The sequence below is a fragment of the Xenopus tropicalis genome, chromosome 9 (genome assembly GCF_000004195.4).
Source record: "Xenopus tropicalis strain Nigerian chromosome 9, UCB_Xtro_10.0, whole genome shotgun sequence".
NCBI classification, from domain to species: domain Eukaryota; kingdom Metazoa; phylum Chordata; class Amphibia; order Anura; family Pipidae; genus Xenopus; species Xenopus tropicalis.
This window is the reverse complement of record NC_030685.2, coordinates 12396644-12415327: the sequence shown is the minus strand read 5'-3', so window position 1 is coordinate 12415327 and position 18684 is coordinate 12396644. Positions and strand designations below refer to the sequence as shown.

General features: G+C 39.9%; 1 protein-coding gene across 1 annotated transcript; it reads left to right on the top strand.

Annotated features, from left to right (window-relative positions):
- The first annotated feature begins 10248 nt into the window (after nt 1–10248).
- LOC116407843 (serine/threonine-protein kinase N1-like) lies at nt 10249–16378 on the top strand. Its single transcript, XM_031893898.1, has 12 exons — nt 10249–10360; nt 10776–11309; nt 11614–11684; nt 11769–11844; nt 12094–12185; nt 12369–12545; nt 13036–13098; nt 13215–13291; nt 13491–13630; nt 14952–15059; nt 15293–15373; nt 15498–16378. Exons 1-12 carry the CDS (start codon nt 10259–10261, stop codon nt 15690–15692), a joined length of 1716 nt encoding a protein of 571 aa, XP_031749758.1. The 5' UTR covers nt 10249–10258; the 3' UTR covers nt 15693–16378.
- Nucleotides 16379–18684: the final 2306 nt, after the last annotated feature.

The following is an 18684-nucleotide window of genomic DNA, read 5'->3' as shown; positions in this document are numbered from 1 at the left end:
GAAGCCTGAGGCTCATTTGTTCCTGTTTGTTCCGCCGTTCCAATATATTAATTAGAACATAATATTTTAGTATTTAAAGGGGAAGTTTACCTTTTGATTAACCTTTAGTTTGATGTATTCTGAGCCAATTTGCAACTGGTCTTCATTTTTTATTTAGGGTTTTGTTCAGCAGCTCTCCAGTTTGGTATTTTAGCAACTAACTGGTTGCTATGGTGCAATTTATCCTAGCAATCAGGCAGTGGTTGGGAATATGAATAGAGCAGGGCCTAAATAGAAAGCTAAAGGTCCCCATTCACGAGGCGATTTCACTCGTTATACGATTATATCGACAAACGATCGTATGGCGATCGGGTTTCCATACGATATGCCATCCACGGGCAACGATAATTTGCAAAAGATTTCATTGTATCATTATCGTAAAATACGTATGATCCAATGTCGCGGCGGAAGCGGTATTTATTTATTTATGTTCGTTGACTTCCGCTGCTGGCAATCATGACACGCGCATTCAAAGACAAATGTCTGACACTCACACCAACTGGCAGATTTTATCGTTAAACGACTAAAATTTTTAAACCTGGCCAATCGATTTTGGGGACGATAATGTCGGGTTGATTAGTGGGCCGACGATCGTTCGCACACCATCAACTATACGATAACTTAACGATAGTATCGGATCGTTTGGGAATCGGTCGTTTGACAGTAAAAAATCGGCCCGTGTATGGGGGCCTTAAGTAACAAAATGTAACAATAACAATAAAACTAGAGCAATAGTTTTTGGCTGCCGGGGTCAGTGACCCCCATTTGAAAGCTGGAAAGAGTCCAAAGAGAAAGGCAAATAATTCAGAAACTATAACAAATAAATAATGAAGACCATTTGCAAAGTTGCTAGGAATGGGACATACTAAAAGTTTACACAAAAGGTCCCTTTTCCCCACTGCAATGCATTATAATGGATTGGGAACTGTTTGCACTAGTGCATCAGGCTGTTTTATCATATTTAAAAAAAAAATTTGCGCTGTGAATAAAAATTCTAAATTATGTTTGTACATTAAATGCCCCAGTCGTGTCCTTTATAAATATAAAGACGGGTGGGGCAAATATGGGAATAATTCTGTGCTGCCCCCAATGAGTCAAGAAATGCAGAATTATGTTAAAAATCATTGTAGAGGAAATGGCATTATTTCTGCCTTTTGGTAAGTCGGGTAAGTCTGCAGCACCCATTGATTCCTCTGGGTGGCAGTAGCGCTGGGGCCCCCCCTGCATCAATAGACGCTTCAACGACATTCATCAGACAGACAGGGTGAGTACAATGCTGCTCAGTGCCAGTACCTACAAGTATAAGGAACATATTAATAAATCTGCCCCTAGAGGGGATTAGAGACCCAACCCAAATTCAATATCTCTAAGAACAAAAGCTCTTTTCACTATATAATAACTAACAGCTTATTCCAGATAAGAGGTCTTTCCGTAATTTGGATCTCCATACCTTAAGTTCACTAAAAAATCATGAAAACATTAATTAAACCCAATAGGGCTGTTCTGCCCCCAATAAGGGGTAATTATATCTTAGTTGGGATCAAGTACAGGTACTGTTTTATTATTACAGAGAAAAGGGAATCATTTAACCATTAAATAAACCCAATAGGGCTGTTCTGCCCCAATAAGGGGTAATTATATCTTAGTTGGGATCAAGTACAGGTACTGTTTTATTATTACAGAGAAAAGGGAATCATTTAACCATGAAATAAACCCAATAGGGCTGTTCTGCCCCAATAAGGGGTAATTATATCTTAGTTGGGATCAAGTACAGGTACTGTTTTATTATTACAGAGAAAAGGGAATCATTTAACCATGAAATAAACCCAATAGGGCTGTTCTGCCCCAATAAGGGGTAATTATATCTTAGTTGGGATCAAGTACAGGTACTGTTTTATTATTACAGAGAAAAGGGAATCATTTAACCATTAAATAAACCCAATAGGGCTGTTCTGCCCCAATAAGGGGTAATTATATCTTAGTTGGGATCAAGTACAGGTACTGTTTTATTATTACAGAGAAAAGGGAATAATTTAACCATTAAATAAACCCAATAGGGCTGTTCTGCCCCCAATAAGGGGTAATTATATCTTAGTTGGGATCAAGTACAGGTACTGTTTTATTATTACAGAGAAAAGGGAATCATTTAACCATGAAATAAACCCAATAGGGCTGTTCTGCCCCAATAAGGGGTAATTATATCTTAGTTGGGATCAAGTACAGGTACTGTTTTATTATTACAGAGAAAAGGGAATCATTTAACCATGAAATAAACCCAATAGGGCTGTTCTGCCCCAATAAGGGGTAATTATATCTTAGTTGGGATCAAGTACAGGTACTGTTTTATTACAGAGAAAAGGGAATCATTTAACCATTAAATAAACCCAATAGGACTGTTCTGCCCCCAATAAGGGGTAATTATATCTTAGTTGGGATCAATTACAAGATACTGTTTTATTATTACAGAGAAAAGGGAATCATTTAACCATTAAATAAACCCAATAGGGCTGTTCTGCCCCAATAAGGGGTAATTATATCTTAGTTGGGATCAAGTACAGGTACTGTTTTATTATTACAGAGAAAAGGGAATCATTTAACCATGAAATAAACCCAATAGGGCTGTTCTGCCCCCAATAAGGGGTAATTATATCTTAGTTGGGATCAAGTACAGGTACTGTTTTATTATTACAGAGAAAAGGGAATCATTTAACCAATAAATAAACCCAATAGGGCTGTTCTGCCCCCAATAAGGGGTAATTATATCTTAGTTGGGATCAAGTACAGGTACTGTTTTATTATTACAGAGAAAAGGGAATCATTTAACCATGAAATAAACCCAATAGGGCTGTTCTGCCCCAATAAGGGGTAATTATATCTTAGTTGGGATCAAGTACAGGTACTGTTTTATTATTACAGAGAAAAGGGAATCATTTAACCATTAAATAAACCCAATAGGGCTGTTCTGCCCCCAATAAGGGGTAATTATATCTTAGTTGGGATCCCCTGAGGGGAACAACCTGGGGTCCAACTAACACCGATTTGTTCTTTATGTTCTAACCATCTCGGTGCTCTCACTTTAAAATGAAATACTGATGTGATTAACCCCATAATTAGCAGAGATTACCTTGAGTTGATGTGTGAAACATATAGTTAATGAGCTGTGTTGCTACGGCAACAGAAATCGAATTACATCATATAAGTATATTATTTCTCAATAGTGAATTATTATTATTATTATGAATACTAATAATAATAACGTTTTTGAGTTCCAATCTGGAAAATACACCTCCCAGTGTCGGTCTCTTATATTTCAGTTTTCATTATTTTGGCCTTAACTTCAATATTCGCTTTTCTAGAAATCAAAATCATTGAGATCAGAAGGTTTTTTTTTCCATTAGAAACTCAAATTGAGGTAAAACCGTCCCCGTTCTGATAAATTTGCCCCCGCCCCTGTATAAAGGTACAAACTGCTGAGAGGGGAACATTGAAAAATAACTTTTAGAAATGGCGCAGATTTTATTTAGGGACGTTCTTATTCCCATAAGGCAAAGCTTAGAATTAATTCTCAGTTTAATAATATTTCCCCTTTGGGTTGCACTTCCCAACCACATGGTTAGTGATTCATGCAGTGTTCCCATAGCAACAAGGAAGGCATTGTGCTGTCATGATTGTTTCGCAGGCTGGAGTCATTCTGCGTTGCCATGGCAGCAGGGCATTGTGATGTCATCCTTATCAGATAAGGGATCAACGTCGCTGCCAGTTCTGTACCAGTTGCTTGTTGGATGCCAAACAGCTCACACTGTTTGGTTCTAACTAGTGATTAATTCAACAGCGATTAATCTGATTTTATTATCTGTAAGTAAAATCTTATCTTTAATTAATATAGAAAAAAAGGAACTATAAAATAAATAATGATTATCATTTGTATAACTGCAGGCATACATTTGTAACCTATAGCGGCCAAGTGAATGTAGAGTTATGGCAATTATTTAAGTCAGGGCCATTTGTTGCTTATTATTATTATTATTATTATTATTATTACTATATAGCGCCATTGTTTCCCGTAGAGCTGTTAGCTACTAATCACATTGTTACTGGTTTTTACTAATCAGCAAACGAGACCCAATTTTATTCCCCATAAGTAGTGATGAGTGAATCTGTCCCGGCGAAAAATTCGCAACTATTCTTTTGACGCTCACAAATATTCTTGTGACAATTTTTGGACGCGCGACTATTCTTTTGATGCTAGTGACTATTCTTTTGATGCTAGTGACTATTCTTTTGACGCCTGCGACTATTCTTTTGACGCTAGTGACTATTCTTTTGACGCGTAACTATACTTTTGACGTCCACGACTATTCTTGCGACAATTTTTGGATGCGCGACTATTCTTTTGACGCCCGTGACTATTCTTTTGACGCGTAACTATACTTTTGACGTCCACGACTATTCTTGCAACAATTTTTGGACGCGCGACTATTCTTTTGACGTCTGCGACTATTGTTATGACGCTAGTGACTATTCTTTTGACACGTAACTATACTTTTGACGTCCACGACTAGAGTAAAATCTTATCCTTAATTAATATAGGAAAAAATAAACTATAAAATAAAAAATGATTATCATTTGTATAACTGCAGGCATTTAAGTCAGGGCCATTTGCTGCTTATTATTATTATTATTATTATTACTATATAGCGCCATTGTTTCCCGTAGAGCTGTTAGCTACTAATCACTTCACATCGTTACTAGTTTTTACTAATTAGCAAACGAGACCCAATTTTATTCCCCATAAGTAGTGATGAGTGAATCTGTCCCGGTGAAAAATTCGCAACTATTCTTTTGACGCTCACAAATATTCTTGCGACAATTTTTGGACGCGCGACTATTCTTTTGACGCGTAACTATTCTTTTGACGCCCGCGACTATTCATTTGACGCTAGTGACTATTCTTTTGACGCCCGCGACTATTATTTTGACGCTAGTGACTATTCTTTTGACGCCTGCGACTATTCTTTTGACGCCTGCGACTATTCTTTTGACGCCTGCGACTATTCTTTTGACGCTAGTGACTATTCTTTTGACGCGTAACTATACTTTTGACGTCCACGACTATTCTTGCGACAATTTTTGGACGCGCCACTATTCTTTTGACGCGTAACTATACTTTTGACGTCCACGACTATTTTTTTGACGCCCACGACTATTTTTTTGACGCCTACAACTATTCTTTTGACGCCCACGACTATTCTTTTGACGCCTGCGACTATTCTTTTGACGCCTGCGACTATTCTTTTGACGCTAGTGACTATTCTTTTGACGCGTAACTATACTTTTGACGTCCACGACTATTCTTGCGAAAATTTTTGGACGCGCCACTATTCTTTTGACGTCTGCGACTATTCTTTTGACGCCCGCGACTATTCTTTTGACGCTAGTGACTATTCTTTTGACGTCTGCGACTATTCTTTTGACGCCCGCGACTATTCTTTTGACGCCCGCGACTATTCTTTTGACGCTAGTGACTATTCTTTTGACGCTAGTGACTATTCTTTTGACGCGTAACTATACTTTTGACGTCCACGACTACTCTTGCGACAATTTTTGGACGCGCGACTATTCTTTTGACGCTAGTGACTATTCTTTTGACGCGTAACTATACTTTTGACGTCCACGACTACTCTTGCGACAATTTTTGGACGCGCGACTATTCTTTTGACGCCCGTGACTATTCTTTTGATGCCTGCGACTATTCTTTTGACGCTAGTGACTATTCTTTTGACGCTAGTGACTATTCCTTTGACGCGTAACTATACTTTTGACGTCCACGACTATTCTTGCGACAATTTTTGGACGCGCGACTATTCTTTTGACGCTAGTGACTATTCTTTTGACGCGTAACTATACTTTTGACGTCCACGACTATTCTTGCGACAATTTTTGGACGCGCGACTATTCTTTTGACGCCTGCGACTATTCTTTTGACGCTAGTGACTATTCTGTTGACGCGTAACTATACTTTTGACGCCCACGACTATTCTTTTGACGCCCGCGACTATTCTTTTGACGCTAGTGACTTTTCTTTTGACGCGTAACTATACTTTTGACGTCCACGACTATTCTTGCGACAATTTTTGGACGCGCGACTATTCTTTTGACGCCTGCGACTATTCTTTTGACGCTAGTGCCTATTCTTTTGACACGTAACTATACTTTTGACGCCCACGACTATTTTTTTGACGCCCACGACTATTTTTTTGACGCCCGCGACTATTCTTTTGACGCGTAACTATACTTTTGACGCCCACGACTATTCTTTTGACGCCTGCGACTATTCTTTTGACGCAAGACTATACTTCTGACGCACACGACTATTCTTTTGACGCCCACGACTATTCTTTTGACGCGTAAGTATACTTTTGACTTCCACGACTATTCTTGCGACAATTTTTGGACGCGCAACTATTCTTTTGATGCCCGCGACTATTGACGCCCGCGACTATTCTTTTGACGCTAGTAACTATTCTTTTGACGCATAACTATACTTTTGACTTCCACGACTATTCTTGCGACAATTTTTGGACGCGCAATTATTCTTTTGATACCCGCGACTATTGACGCCCGTGACTATTCTTTTGACGATAGTAACTATTCTTTTGACGCGTAACTATACTTTTGACGCCCACGACTATTCTTTTGACATTCGCGACTATTCTTTTGACGCAAGACTATACTTTTGACGCCCACAACTATTCTTTTGACGCCTGCGACTATTCTTTTGACGCAAGACTATACTTTTGATGCCCACGACTATTCTTTTGATGCCCACGACTATTCTTTTGATGCCTGCGACTATACTTTTGACGCCCACGACTATTCTTTTGACGCCCGCGACTATTCTTTTAATGCTAGTGACTATTCTTTTGACGCCCACAACTTTTCTTGCCACAATTTTTGGACGTGTGACTATTCTTTTGACGCCCGCTACTATTCTTTTGACGTCTGTGACTATTCTTGCAACAATTTTTGGACGCGCGACTATTCTTTTGACGTCTGCGACTATTGTTATGACGCTAGTGACTATTCTTTTGATGCATAACTATACTTTTGACGTCCACGACTATTCTTTTGACGCCCGCGACTATTCTTTTGACGCCCACGACTATTCTTTTGACGCTAGTGACTATTCTTTTGATGCGTAACTATACTTTTGATGTCCACGACTATTCTTGCGACAATTTTTGGATGCGGGACTATTCTTTTGACGCTAGTGACTATTCTTTTGACGCGTAACTATACTTTTGACGCCCACGACTATTCATTTGACGCCCGCGACTATTCTTTTGACGCCCACGACTATTCTTTTGACGCTAGTGACTATTCTTTTGACGCGTAACTATACTTTTGACGTCCACGACTATTCTTGCGACAATTTTTGGACGCGCGACTATTCTTTTGACGCCCGCGACTATTCTTTTGACGCTAGTGCCTATTCTTTTGACACGTAACTATACTTTTGACGCCCACGACTATTTTTTTGACGCCCGCGACTATTCTTTTGATGCTAGTGACTATTCTTTTGACGTGTAACTATACTTTTGACGCCCACGACTATTCTTTTGACGCCCGCGACTATTCTTTTGACGCAAGACTATACTTCTGACGCACACGACTATTCTTTTTACGCCCGCGACTATTCTTTTGACGCCCATGACTATTCTTTTGACGCTAGTGACTATTCTTTTGACGCGTAACTATACTTTTGACGCCCACGGCTATTCTTTTGACGCCCACGACTATTCTTTTGACGCAAGACTATACTTTTGATGCCCACGACTATTCTTTTGATGCCCACGACTATTCTTTTGACGCCCGCGACTATTCTTTTGATGCCCACGGCTATTCTTTTGACGCCCGCGACTATTCTTTTGATGCCCACGACTATACTTTTGACGCCCACGACTATTCTTTTGATGCCCACGACTATTCTTTTGACGCCCGCGACTATTCTTTTGATGCCTGCGACTATACTTTTGACGCCCACGACTATTCTTTTGACGCCCGCGACTATTCTTTTAATGCTAGTGACTTTTCTTTTGACGCCTACAACTTTTCTTGCGACAATTTCTGGACGTGTGACTATTCTTTTGACGCCCGCTACTATTCTTTTGACGTCTGTGACTATTCTTGCAACAATTTTTGGGCGCGCGACTATTCTTTTGACGTCTGCGACTATTGTTATGACGCTAGTGACTATTCTTTTGACGCCCATGATTATTCTTATGACAATTTTTGCGACAATTTGTGGATGCGTGACGAATTTGTCCACTGTGAATTTTTTCATCCATTTCGCGAAACAATCCGCCAATGGTAAAACGCGGAAATTCACCACAAATCCATGCCTGGCAAAACATTTCGCCCATCACTACCCATAAGCACATAACTCTAGCCAGTAATTTATAATAGATAGAAAAAGGAACACTTGGGATATTGGATTCCAGGGTCGGACTGGACCCCGATGGGCCCTTCACCCCCCAGTCCGACCCTGTTGCATTCACTCAGTTATTGGATTTCTATTACAGTCTGTATGTGCTGTATCAGTATTAGAGTAACAGAAACTAAACACGGGGGAACCAAACCAATTCTATAAGATGGAAGGGACATTGGGGGACAATGGGGGGGGAACAGAATTCAACTTTCGTAGGCAATTGGTTCTAACGTTTATTATTATCAGCAACAACAATGCTGTAGTTTTGCCTTTTGTTTCCCTACAACTTGATTGGTTAAACTATTTCTTTTCTCATTTAGGAATCAACAATGTTTTCGAGATTTCGAAAAAGATTTATTAAGATCTTTAAATCTAATAACAGGGTAAGGCTAAAACTTATTTTTTAATATTCAGGGAACATAGTCAGGAATGTACTGCTCGGCTTCCCTTCTACCAAACTGTTTATTCAAAGGGATTTTAAATTAAATGAAAAAAAGTAATGTAACATTGCCCAGAGTTCCCTACAGACGGCGACGCTTTGCATTATAATTGTGTTTATTCCCCCACTGCCTATATCTTGTTTTTGGCACAGCCGCTCTGCAAATACCTGGGAAATAACCACGCAGAGCGGCAAAATGCAAAATATAAGCAGTGGGGAAGTGTGCAAAAATGTACAGACAAGTACTTTTGAGCATTTTACCATTTGTATTATATTTTTTATTATCTTGGTATAGATATATAATGATAATAATGACTTCTAAATAACAGAAGTAGTGATGGGCTTGTGTGAGACTGGGCTAAGCCCCCGTTGGGCCCTTCCCTGCCCCCCAAGCAAAATTTGAGCAATTGTTCCATGTAATTCGTATAATACTGATTTTCATACCAGGGGGCCTTACTGCAAATGAGCTATTTTGTGTATATATATATACAGTATATGTAATAATGCCTAATTGTATTTTATAATATTTTATAATATTTCTATCTCCACAGAATGTTATTGATAATAAAAAGGGTGAAACTGCTTTAACGCAGGAAAAAGATGTCGGTGCCCAGAAATATTCAGGTGTGTTATCTAAGGAACTATTGCCTTATTTTATCCTTATCTATTATATAATGTACTCGCTCCTTAACCCCATGCACCTTTCTTACCTCTATATGGAACATTTTCAAAAATGTCATTCTTTATTCTCTAGGAGAAACAGCGAAATCCGGACGACTGAATAAACTCGGCACGAGGATCATCACCATCTTTGGGTTTAGGGCGAGGGTAAGGCTGAATGTTCCTCCTACACAATAACTATAACTATTAAATATATATGGTGCCTCTCTGGCAATGTTATCAGAGCTCTTTGTTTTAGGGTTAATTCGCCCCCTAAATTAACTTTTAGTATGACGGAGATTTTCAGAGACAAATACAATTTTTTAAATGTTTTTTTCTAATTATTTAGCATTTTGTTTAGCATTTCTAGTTGCTAGAGATATAGAAAGTAACAATATAATAATAGAATTGGGGCCTCACTGATCAATAGTTTGTTTGCCGGCTGTGTTCAATGACCCCCCAATGAGTACAAAGAGTTAAATGGTGATCTAGTCCTTGAATTTACGGATTAGTAGGCTCGTTTGGGGGAAGAGCACAGACAATTGGCTAATGATTATGTTTCACTTCTCTCTCCTACATTTTCTAACATTATTTTTTCAATGTTTTTCTTTCCATAGGACAGTCATAATATTATGGCTGCTCTCTCGTGTCCCCAGGAACTGGTCTTGCAACCAGTACTAGAACAATTGGTCCCGGAACCAATTGCTCAAGAACCTCTCCCTCGGGAGATGAGTGTAAGTTTTCTATAAGAGGTTGATAATAAGCTACACCATATACAAGTATTACTTATAAATAACACTAATGACTAATGACACCCTCCTGTTATACAATATAACCTAGAGACAATAGGATTTTTCTTATTATTAATGATTTACAATACAATTTATAGTCACAAATATGAATACACAAATTCAGATTCAAATTCATGTGTATAAGATCCTGCACTTGGTACAGCATTCCCTATATATTCCCTAAATATATTCCATAAGGGAGATTCAATTAAAAGAGTTTCCAGATTACGAGAGGAGCAAATTTCACATTTCATTTTGGAATCTTGTTATATTATTGATCATTATTCAGCCCAGGCTTATAAGTAGGTATTGTACTTGGTTTATATTGATATTTATATTGTATATTTCCTTTTAATAGGCTTCAACTTGCCTCAATATAAAAGCTGCAAGTGAAGAATTGAAACCAACAAAGGAAAACCTGAGAAATGTGCTAGTGATGGAGAAAATAAGGGTTCGAGAAAATGAAATGGACAAACTAGCACAGAAAGAAAGAAATAATCGTGAACTGAGACATGTGCATCTCAGGGAAACGATAAGAAACCAAGAGAAGGAAACACAGGAGCAAATACGGAGACAAACGGAACAGAGATCGAAGGAAAAAGAACGATGGATGTCTCTAGAAAAAGAAGCTGAAGAGGAAAATAAAAGAGAAATCATTAAGCGCAAAGAAAGAAACATGCTGCTTAATGATGAATTAAAAGCTCAGAGAGAAGAGAGACTGAAAGAGAAGGAAAGATCGATATCTCTGGAGAAAGGAGCTCTGAAGGAAAATAATGGAGTAATTATGAAGAACAAACAAAAGAATCTTCTTAGTAACATGGAAACCGAAAAACAAAAGAAGATAAAGAAGAAGGAAGAAGAAAGAAGAATGAAAGAGAAAGCTAAGAAGAAGGTGAGTATGTGCTTGGTATGGGGGGTTCATAATGGCACTTTATGGGGAATAATGTCTCCCTTATCAGGTATGGGTATATTATAAGTCACTTTACCACATAAAGGCACAAGTGGCTTTATACAAACTAATGGGCTCCAGGGCGGGTTATAACACCATTTCAAATGTGACACAAGTAAAATCACTAAGCCCATCTATAACTCATAACGTATATACTCTATTTATAAGGATCTATTTTACATTTTTATTCCCAATAATTTACTGAATTTTAATCCAGATAATAAAAGCATTTTCTTCCGTTCTCTAGATGACTTCGCCTTACTGTAAGGTTGTCGAAAGACTTGACCAAGTCTTTAATATGAAGGAGCCGGACAGCAGGTAATTACAATAAGATATATTTGTTTTCTACCCATAGTACTTGTATTTTTTAGGGGTTAATCAGATCAATGTGTTTGATTTTAGGATGGTGCAAAAGGCGCCACCGCGTATTGAAGATTTCCAGCTCCAATCAATACTTGGCAAGGGATCATTCGGAAAAGTGAGTTATTCTATGAAAATGATATTCTGACCTAGGGTTTAATGCTGGCAATCCATTCATTAGTGAAGGACTTGCATACCTAGAGCTAGAGTTATAGGGTGTAATATAAGTACAATAGTTAGGAACATATAGGGTTCCCCTGGTCCCTCTCTATGCCTGCCCATAGCTTGTGTATCCAATTCCCAATGTGATAGAACTAGAGCACCAAATGGCTATTGCATTTTATCTCACGGAGCTTTCTCATTGCAGGTCTACAAGGCGCAACACAGAGAGACCGGAGAGACTATTGCGCTTAAGACTTTGGCTTTGTGTGAAATGAACGACAAGAGCACATTTACATGGTAAGTTTTGGCTAAAAGAGTGCTTGTTAGATGTAGATTTTTCCATAAAAGACAATGAATATAGTCATTTTAGCTCCATGGTAGGTCAAAATAATGTCCATTCATAACTGATGCTCATGATGTACTGTATACATACTTGTGAATTTTTCTTCTATTAACTTCTCAATGGTTTTTATTTGACAGCCTTGCATTAGAACAGCGTACCCTCCGGCTGGTAAGCGAGAGGCAATGTCCTTTCCTTACCAGCTTAGTCTGCTCCTTCCAGACTGAGCACTACATGTGTCTTGGGATGGAGTATGCAGAAGGAGGAGCCTTAATCTCATACCTGGTTAAAGGAGGATTACCGCTTGAGAGAGTTAGGTGAGTACTACTTACCTTGTAGGGAGCTCAGTCCAAGGGGAAATAACCCTACGGCATTCTTACTATTGTATGTAGATAATAACTTTATTACTGGGTAATCAATAAGATCAACATTGGCCTCTTTCCTACCAATCATGTAGGAACACCTTCATTTCTATTATTTCTGCTTATTTTTTATGAAATCAAAGTTATAGTTGAAGGCCAATGGATTAGAAGTTGCTTTGATCCTGTTTGTTACAGTAAAGCTTCCATGATCACCTGTGTATTTTATAGGCAATTGGGTTCCAAAGAGCCCAGAGATACATGGGGGTCTGTTCAGGCCATTAACGGTTGCTTTATCTTTAACGCCCCAGTTCCAATGCTCTGTGGGAAGTTTAGGCAGCAAAATACCATGTTCCCCTGAACGTTTGGGCTCATAATAACTGCCATTAGATGTACCGGATAGCCTTGTATTTATAGATCTGATATATTTATACATTTATCTTTGCAGATTCTATTCGGCTTGCATAGTCCTGGGCCTGCAGTTCCTACACGAGCATAACATCGCTCATAGGTAAGTAACGATAAACATTACAGGGACATAGAGCTTCAGTCTTATATTCAAATATCCTATATTTTAGTTTTTTATAAAAAAAACATTTTATAAAGTTTTTTTTGTTTTTTTTGCAGAGATCTAAAACCGGCGAATGTGTTAGTGTGCAGCGACGGCTATGCGAAACTCGCAGACTTCGGCCTCTGTCGAGAAGGTAAGACTTATAGATTTTCTAAGTAGGATGATGTAGTTGATATAGGGTGAAGCAGTTGGGCCGTAGCATTGGCCAATATATATTGTTACAATCAGAGACAGAGCACAACCTGCTTAAGGCCAATCTACATACGTGTGTCGTAATAATGTCTTTATTCTGTGGGTAAACACTTTAACCGGCTCTTTTGTTTCTGCTTCAGGAATGGCGTTTCACAACATATGCGTATACAGATGCGGCACTCTCCCCTACATGGCCCCGGAACTACTCAGGAGCCACTACACCAGATCTGTAGACTGGTGGGCACTGGGAGTGGTCATGTATAACCTGCTCACGGGATGTGTAAGTATCCATTTACAGAATGAACTAGGCATTCACCAATCACATTCGCATTCACAAAAATGCAGGCAGAGAAAAGGCCGATCTTCTGAATCCTGCCTGAGTAGAAGTCAAAGGCTCAGCCTGTGTTTCTGCCCCATGTAGCACAGGCCTTAGGGTGATAATGATCCTCTCAGAGTATTTTAGAGACCTTATTTAATGTTACCACTTAATGTAAAGAGGCTTTAGGTTCATCCAAACCTAGAAATGGGTCATTATCACTCTCATAACATGGGGAACCTTGGCATGTTTGTACAGGTATGGGACCCATTATCCAGAATGCTCGGGACCTGGGGTTGTCTGGATATAATTTGGATCTCCATACCTTAAGTCTACTAAAAGATTATTTAAATATTAAATAAACCCAATAGGGCTGTTCTGCCCCCAATAAGGGGTAATTATATCTTAGTTGGGATCAAGTACAGGTACTGTTTTATTATTACAGAGAAAAGGGAATCATTTAACCATGAAATAAACCCAATAGGGCTGTTCTGCCCCCAATAAGGGGTAATTATATCTTAGTTGGGATCAAGTACAGGTACTGTTTTATTATTACAGAGAAAAGGGAATCATTTAACCATTAATTAAACCCAATAGGACTGTTCTGCCCCAATAAGGGGTAATTATATCTTAGTTGGGATCAAGTACAGGTACTGTTTTATTATTACAGAGAAAAGGGAATCATTTAACCATTAAATAAACCCAATAGGGCTGTTCTGCCCCCAATAAGGGGTAATTATATCTTAGTTGGGATCAAGTACAGGTACTGTTTTATTATTACAGAGAAAAGGGAATCATTTAACCATGAAATAAACCCAATAGGGCTGTTCTGCCCCAATAAGGGGTAATTATATCTTAGTTGGGATCAAGTACAGGTACTGATTTATTATTACAGAGAAAAGGGAATCATTTAACCATAAAATAAACCCAATAGGGCTGTTCTGCCCCAATAAGGGGTAATTATATCTTAGTTGGGATCAAGTACAGGTACTGTTTTATTATTACAGAGAAAAGGGAATCATTTTTTAAAATTAGAATTATTTGCTTATAATGGAGTCTATGGGAGATGGCCTTCTGGTAATTCAGAATTTTCTGGATAACGGGTTTCCGGATAATGGATCCCATACCTGTATTTACAATAGATTTCAAGCAAATACCTTCTTGGCTGTTTAGTTGACCTCCCCATTAAAAAAAGACCTACTGTATATACAGTAGCTCAGAAACTATAGACCTTGGACAGTATTAGTTTTATTCCCCTGAGAACTTTCTGTGGTTTTTTTTCCAGGCACCATTTCATGGAGCAAATGTGAAGGAATTACTTACAGATATAATGGATAAGGAGCTAGAGTTTCCTATTGATATCACTGAGGATACTCATAGTACACTAGCAGGGGTAAGTTCCAAGCTCTATATTGTAATTTCAGCCTGTTGTTATCTGATGAGAGTCCTGCACAGAAGTGAAGCCTTTCCATCATTACTTACCCCTCGGCTTATATATTAGTCCTTATTCTTATTCTTTAAAAAGGAAAGTACCCACTCAGGCTTCACAAAATCATAACTGTCCCTTTGTCAATATTGTATTGGGTTGAAGTGTAAGCTTCTGTCTAACAATAATGTGTTTTGCAGCTCTTAGAGAAAAACCCCCGGTATCGCCTTGGCTCAGGAAGAAATGGCACCGAGGATGTAAAGAACAGCCCTTTCTTTCAGGTAAGTTGTCCTTGCACCCTGCGCGCCAGATTCACTTATTTATTGCTTATACCGGCTATAAAGTAATGATCGCAACATGCTCTGAATAGATGAATAAGTAGATTTTATTTCTCCTATTTTATAGGGATTAGACTGGGAGGCTCTGGAGAAGAAACAAATCCAGGCCCCATTCATTCCTGAAAGAAGAACAACTAAAGACCCTGAAAATAGCCTTGAATTAGATCCGGTTGATGACGCAACACCGCTAAAGAAAGAAGCCCAGTGGGCCGTAGAAGATCTGTTCTACGCTAGGACGCCATCATCAGATTCGGAAACATAAGTATCTAGAAATGTAGAAATGTATAGGAAAAACCAATGGGTAGGCTACCATTGGGGAGCTACAGAAACACTGGCTGGCTTGTGAGGAACAGGACCTCCAACAGGGCGGGATGGGATGGATGGAGGTCGTTCCTCACGCCACAACATGATAGGAGGAGTGGAGCAGCCTGAGCCTCGGCTGTATTGTCGGTAGGAGGAGTGGAGCAGCCCGAGCCTCGGCTGTATTGTCGGTAGGAGGAGTGGAGCAGCCCAAGCCTCGGCTGTATTGTCTGTAGGAGGAGTGGAGCAGCCCAAGCCTCGGCTGTATTGTCTGTAGGAGGAGTGGAGCAGCCTGGGCCTCGGCTGAATTGACGCTAGGAGGAGTGGAGCAGCCCGAGCCTCGGCTGTATTGTCTGTAGAAGGGGTGGAGCAGCCCGGGCCTCGGCTGTATTGTCTGTAGGAGGAGTGGAGCAGCCCGAGCCTCGGCTGTATTGTCGGTAGGAGGAGTGGAGCAGCCCGAGCCTCGGCTGTATTGTCTGTAGGAGGAGTGGAGCAGCCCGAGCCTCGGCTGTATTGTCGGTAGGAGGAGTGGAGCAGCCCGAGCCTCGGCTGTATTGTCGACAGGAGGAGTGGAGAAACTTACAGTTTGAGTGGAGAAACTTACAGTTACAATAAAAATAAACTTGTAAATAAATGTAAAATATTGTATGTTGTTATAGATCTATCCATATACACACATATATACCTTTTGTAATAATATATATTTAGTTTTCTTAAATTCTTCAAGAAAATTATTCATCCAGAATCATTTTTAGGCCACACTTACTGTACTGTCAGTTGATTAAAATGGCCGTTCATTGAATTGTTAGCCAGCCTGGGATATTCTCCCAAGGTGCCATTTTAATGGCAGGAATCTACCCCCGAATTTGGCAAAGGTACCTAAATGTCTGTGTTTCCCTGTATTAATATGGTACTAAACCTTTCTAGATGAAGGTACTGTAGGTAATGTATTGGGGGTGCCCCTACCCACTGCCTCTCACTGTATATGTAATGGGGGCACTATTACCTATTCCCCCCATGGTATAATAGACTGGAACTGACAGTATACACCAGCTCCGTAATAACTAGTTACTTGTATAGAGACTGTTCTAAGTTTATTACCCATACATAGTAAACAGTCATCTATTGGTCAACTGCTCTGTTGCAATACTTCCTTCAAAAGTATCATGAAGCAATCAGAATAAGCCTCACTAACTATCCATGTTATATAGGCAATTAAATCAATAGCAGGAGTCTTTAAGCAAGCGGAAAGGAAAGGATTGCTCTCAACGCAAGCCTTAAGGCAGAGTTTCCCAGAAAACAAAATTGTAAGGAGATATTAAATAAACAAATAAGTAAAGAAGGAAAATGTAAATAAAGTAGATAATAAATTATAAGTACCGCATAGTCAAGTGAGGTTCGGGTGTTCAAACCCCGAACCTGCCGCTTGAAATCTTAAAGTCAATCTCTTATATAAGCCAATGTCTGAGAAAACAATATGCTCACCAGTGCCCAGCAATGGTCCGGGTGCTCACAGCCCCGAACCCGCAGCCGAATGGGAGTAGCTTCACAGTAGAAAAGGACATCAAGCACCTTTCGGACACCAGGGATCCGTTTAAAATCCGAACTTTATTTCGTCATGTTTAAAAACAAAGAGTGCCTGACGCGTTTCGTGCGTTAGGAGCACTTATTCATTTGCCTATGAATAAGTGCTCCTAACGCACAAAACGCGTCAGGCACTCTTTGTTTTTAAACATGACGAAATAAAGTTCGGATTTTAAACGGATCCCTGGTGTCCGAAAGGTGCTTGATGTCCTTTTCTACTTTAAGCAAGCGGCCCACGTTTTAAGTTCCCCCTAAGGTCTCCGGCAGATTTATTTTGTTGGCTTCATCACATATCACTCTGTCTGTGCTTGCTGAAACCATAGGAACATGGGTGTATATAATCAGTAATAATTATATTTATTATGTTGTTGCTAGAAGAGCATTCAGCCCATTAGTAAACCCACCAATACATGTCTCTTCCCCGTCTTGGTAGGCAGTTCTGCAGCTTTACTTCCATAGAAATAAAATCCCCTTTTCTCCATTGTCATTGGATGCTCTTTTGCTGGGTTCTCTCGTGTAATAGGTTCTCTATGGGTAACTAAGCGCTAAACCCAAACATCAGCAGAATGAGGAGGCTTGAAGCTTGGTACAGTGCCCCCCACAGGGTTAAACTACAGAAATCTGTATTCAAGGAGAAGTATGGCTTAAGGTCCCCATTCACGGGCCAATTCTAGCTGCCAATATCGGTCCCTTAGACCGATTTGGCAGCTTATGGCCCGTGTCTGGGGACTACCGACGGGCTGCCTGACCGATATCTGGCCTGAAATTGGGCAGATCTCGATCGGGCAGGTTAGAAAATCTAGTCGGATCGGGGACCGCATAGCTCGTTGATGCGGTCCCCGAACCTACTGCCCCATTGCCGCCAATATAATTCGATCGTTTAGCCCCAGGGCCAAACGATCGAATTAGCCTACACGCTCCCCGATATTGCCCACCCGTAGGTGGGGATATCGGGTTAAGATCCGCTCACTTGGCGATTTTGCCAAGCGAGCGATTTGTAACGTGTATGGGCACCGTAAGTGGCCAAAACTCCACCATCCTGCTTTATGGGTGGGCCTGGAGGGGAGGTTGTATATGTGGGGGAGTGCTGTAACTCAAGGCTACTGCCTTGGTCAGTTGTGGTATGAATGACCCACCCATCCAGTGAGGTCTCAAATGGAACACGGACTTTTGCCCACTATTGGAACCACTACCTGCTCTGACCCAATCTGCAGCGACTTTGCCAAATTCAACCCTGAAACATGGTATTAAAGTAATCTAAAGGCAGGAAGGAAAAGGGGAGGGGCTGCTGTCAATCAAACTACCAGATATGAGTTAACCCAATAATGATGGAATTTATACACACATAGCACTACAGGCACCATGTTGGT

Bases quoted from the DNA above. Each gene is read 5' to 3' on its own strand.
- LOC116407843 (XM_031893898.1), top strand. From the start codon at position 10,259: ATGGCTGCTCTCTCGTGTCCCCAGGAACTGGTCTTGCAACCAGTACTA. The intron at 12,186-12,368 runs GTAAGTTTTGGC...TTTATTTGACAG, and splicing joins GACAAGAGCACATTTACATG to CCTTGCATTAGAACAGCGTA. The intron at 12,546-13,035 runs GTGAGTACTACT...TTATCTTTGCAG, and splicing joins TTACCGCTTGAGAGAGTTAG to ATTCTATTCGGCTTGCATAG.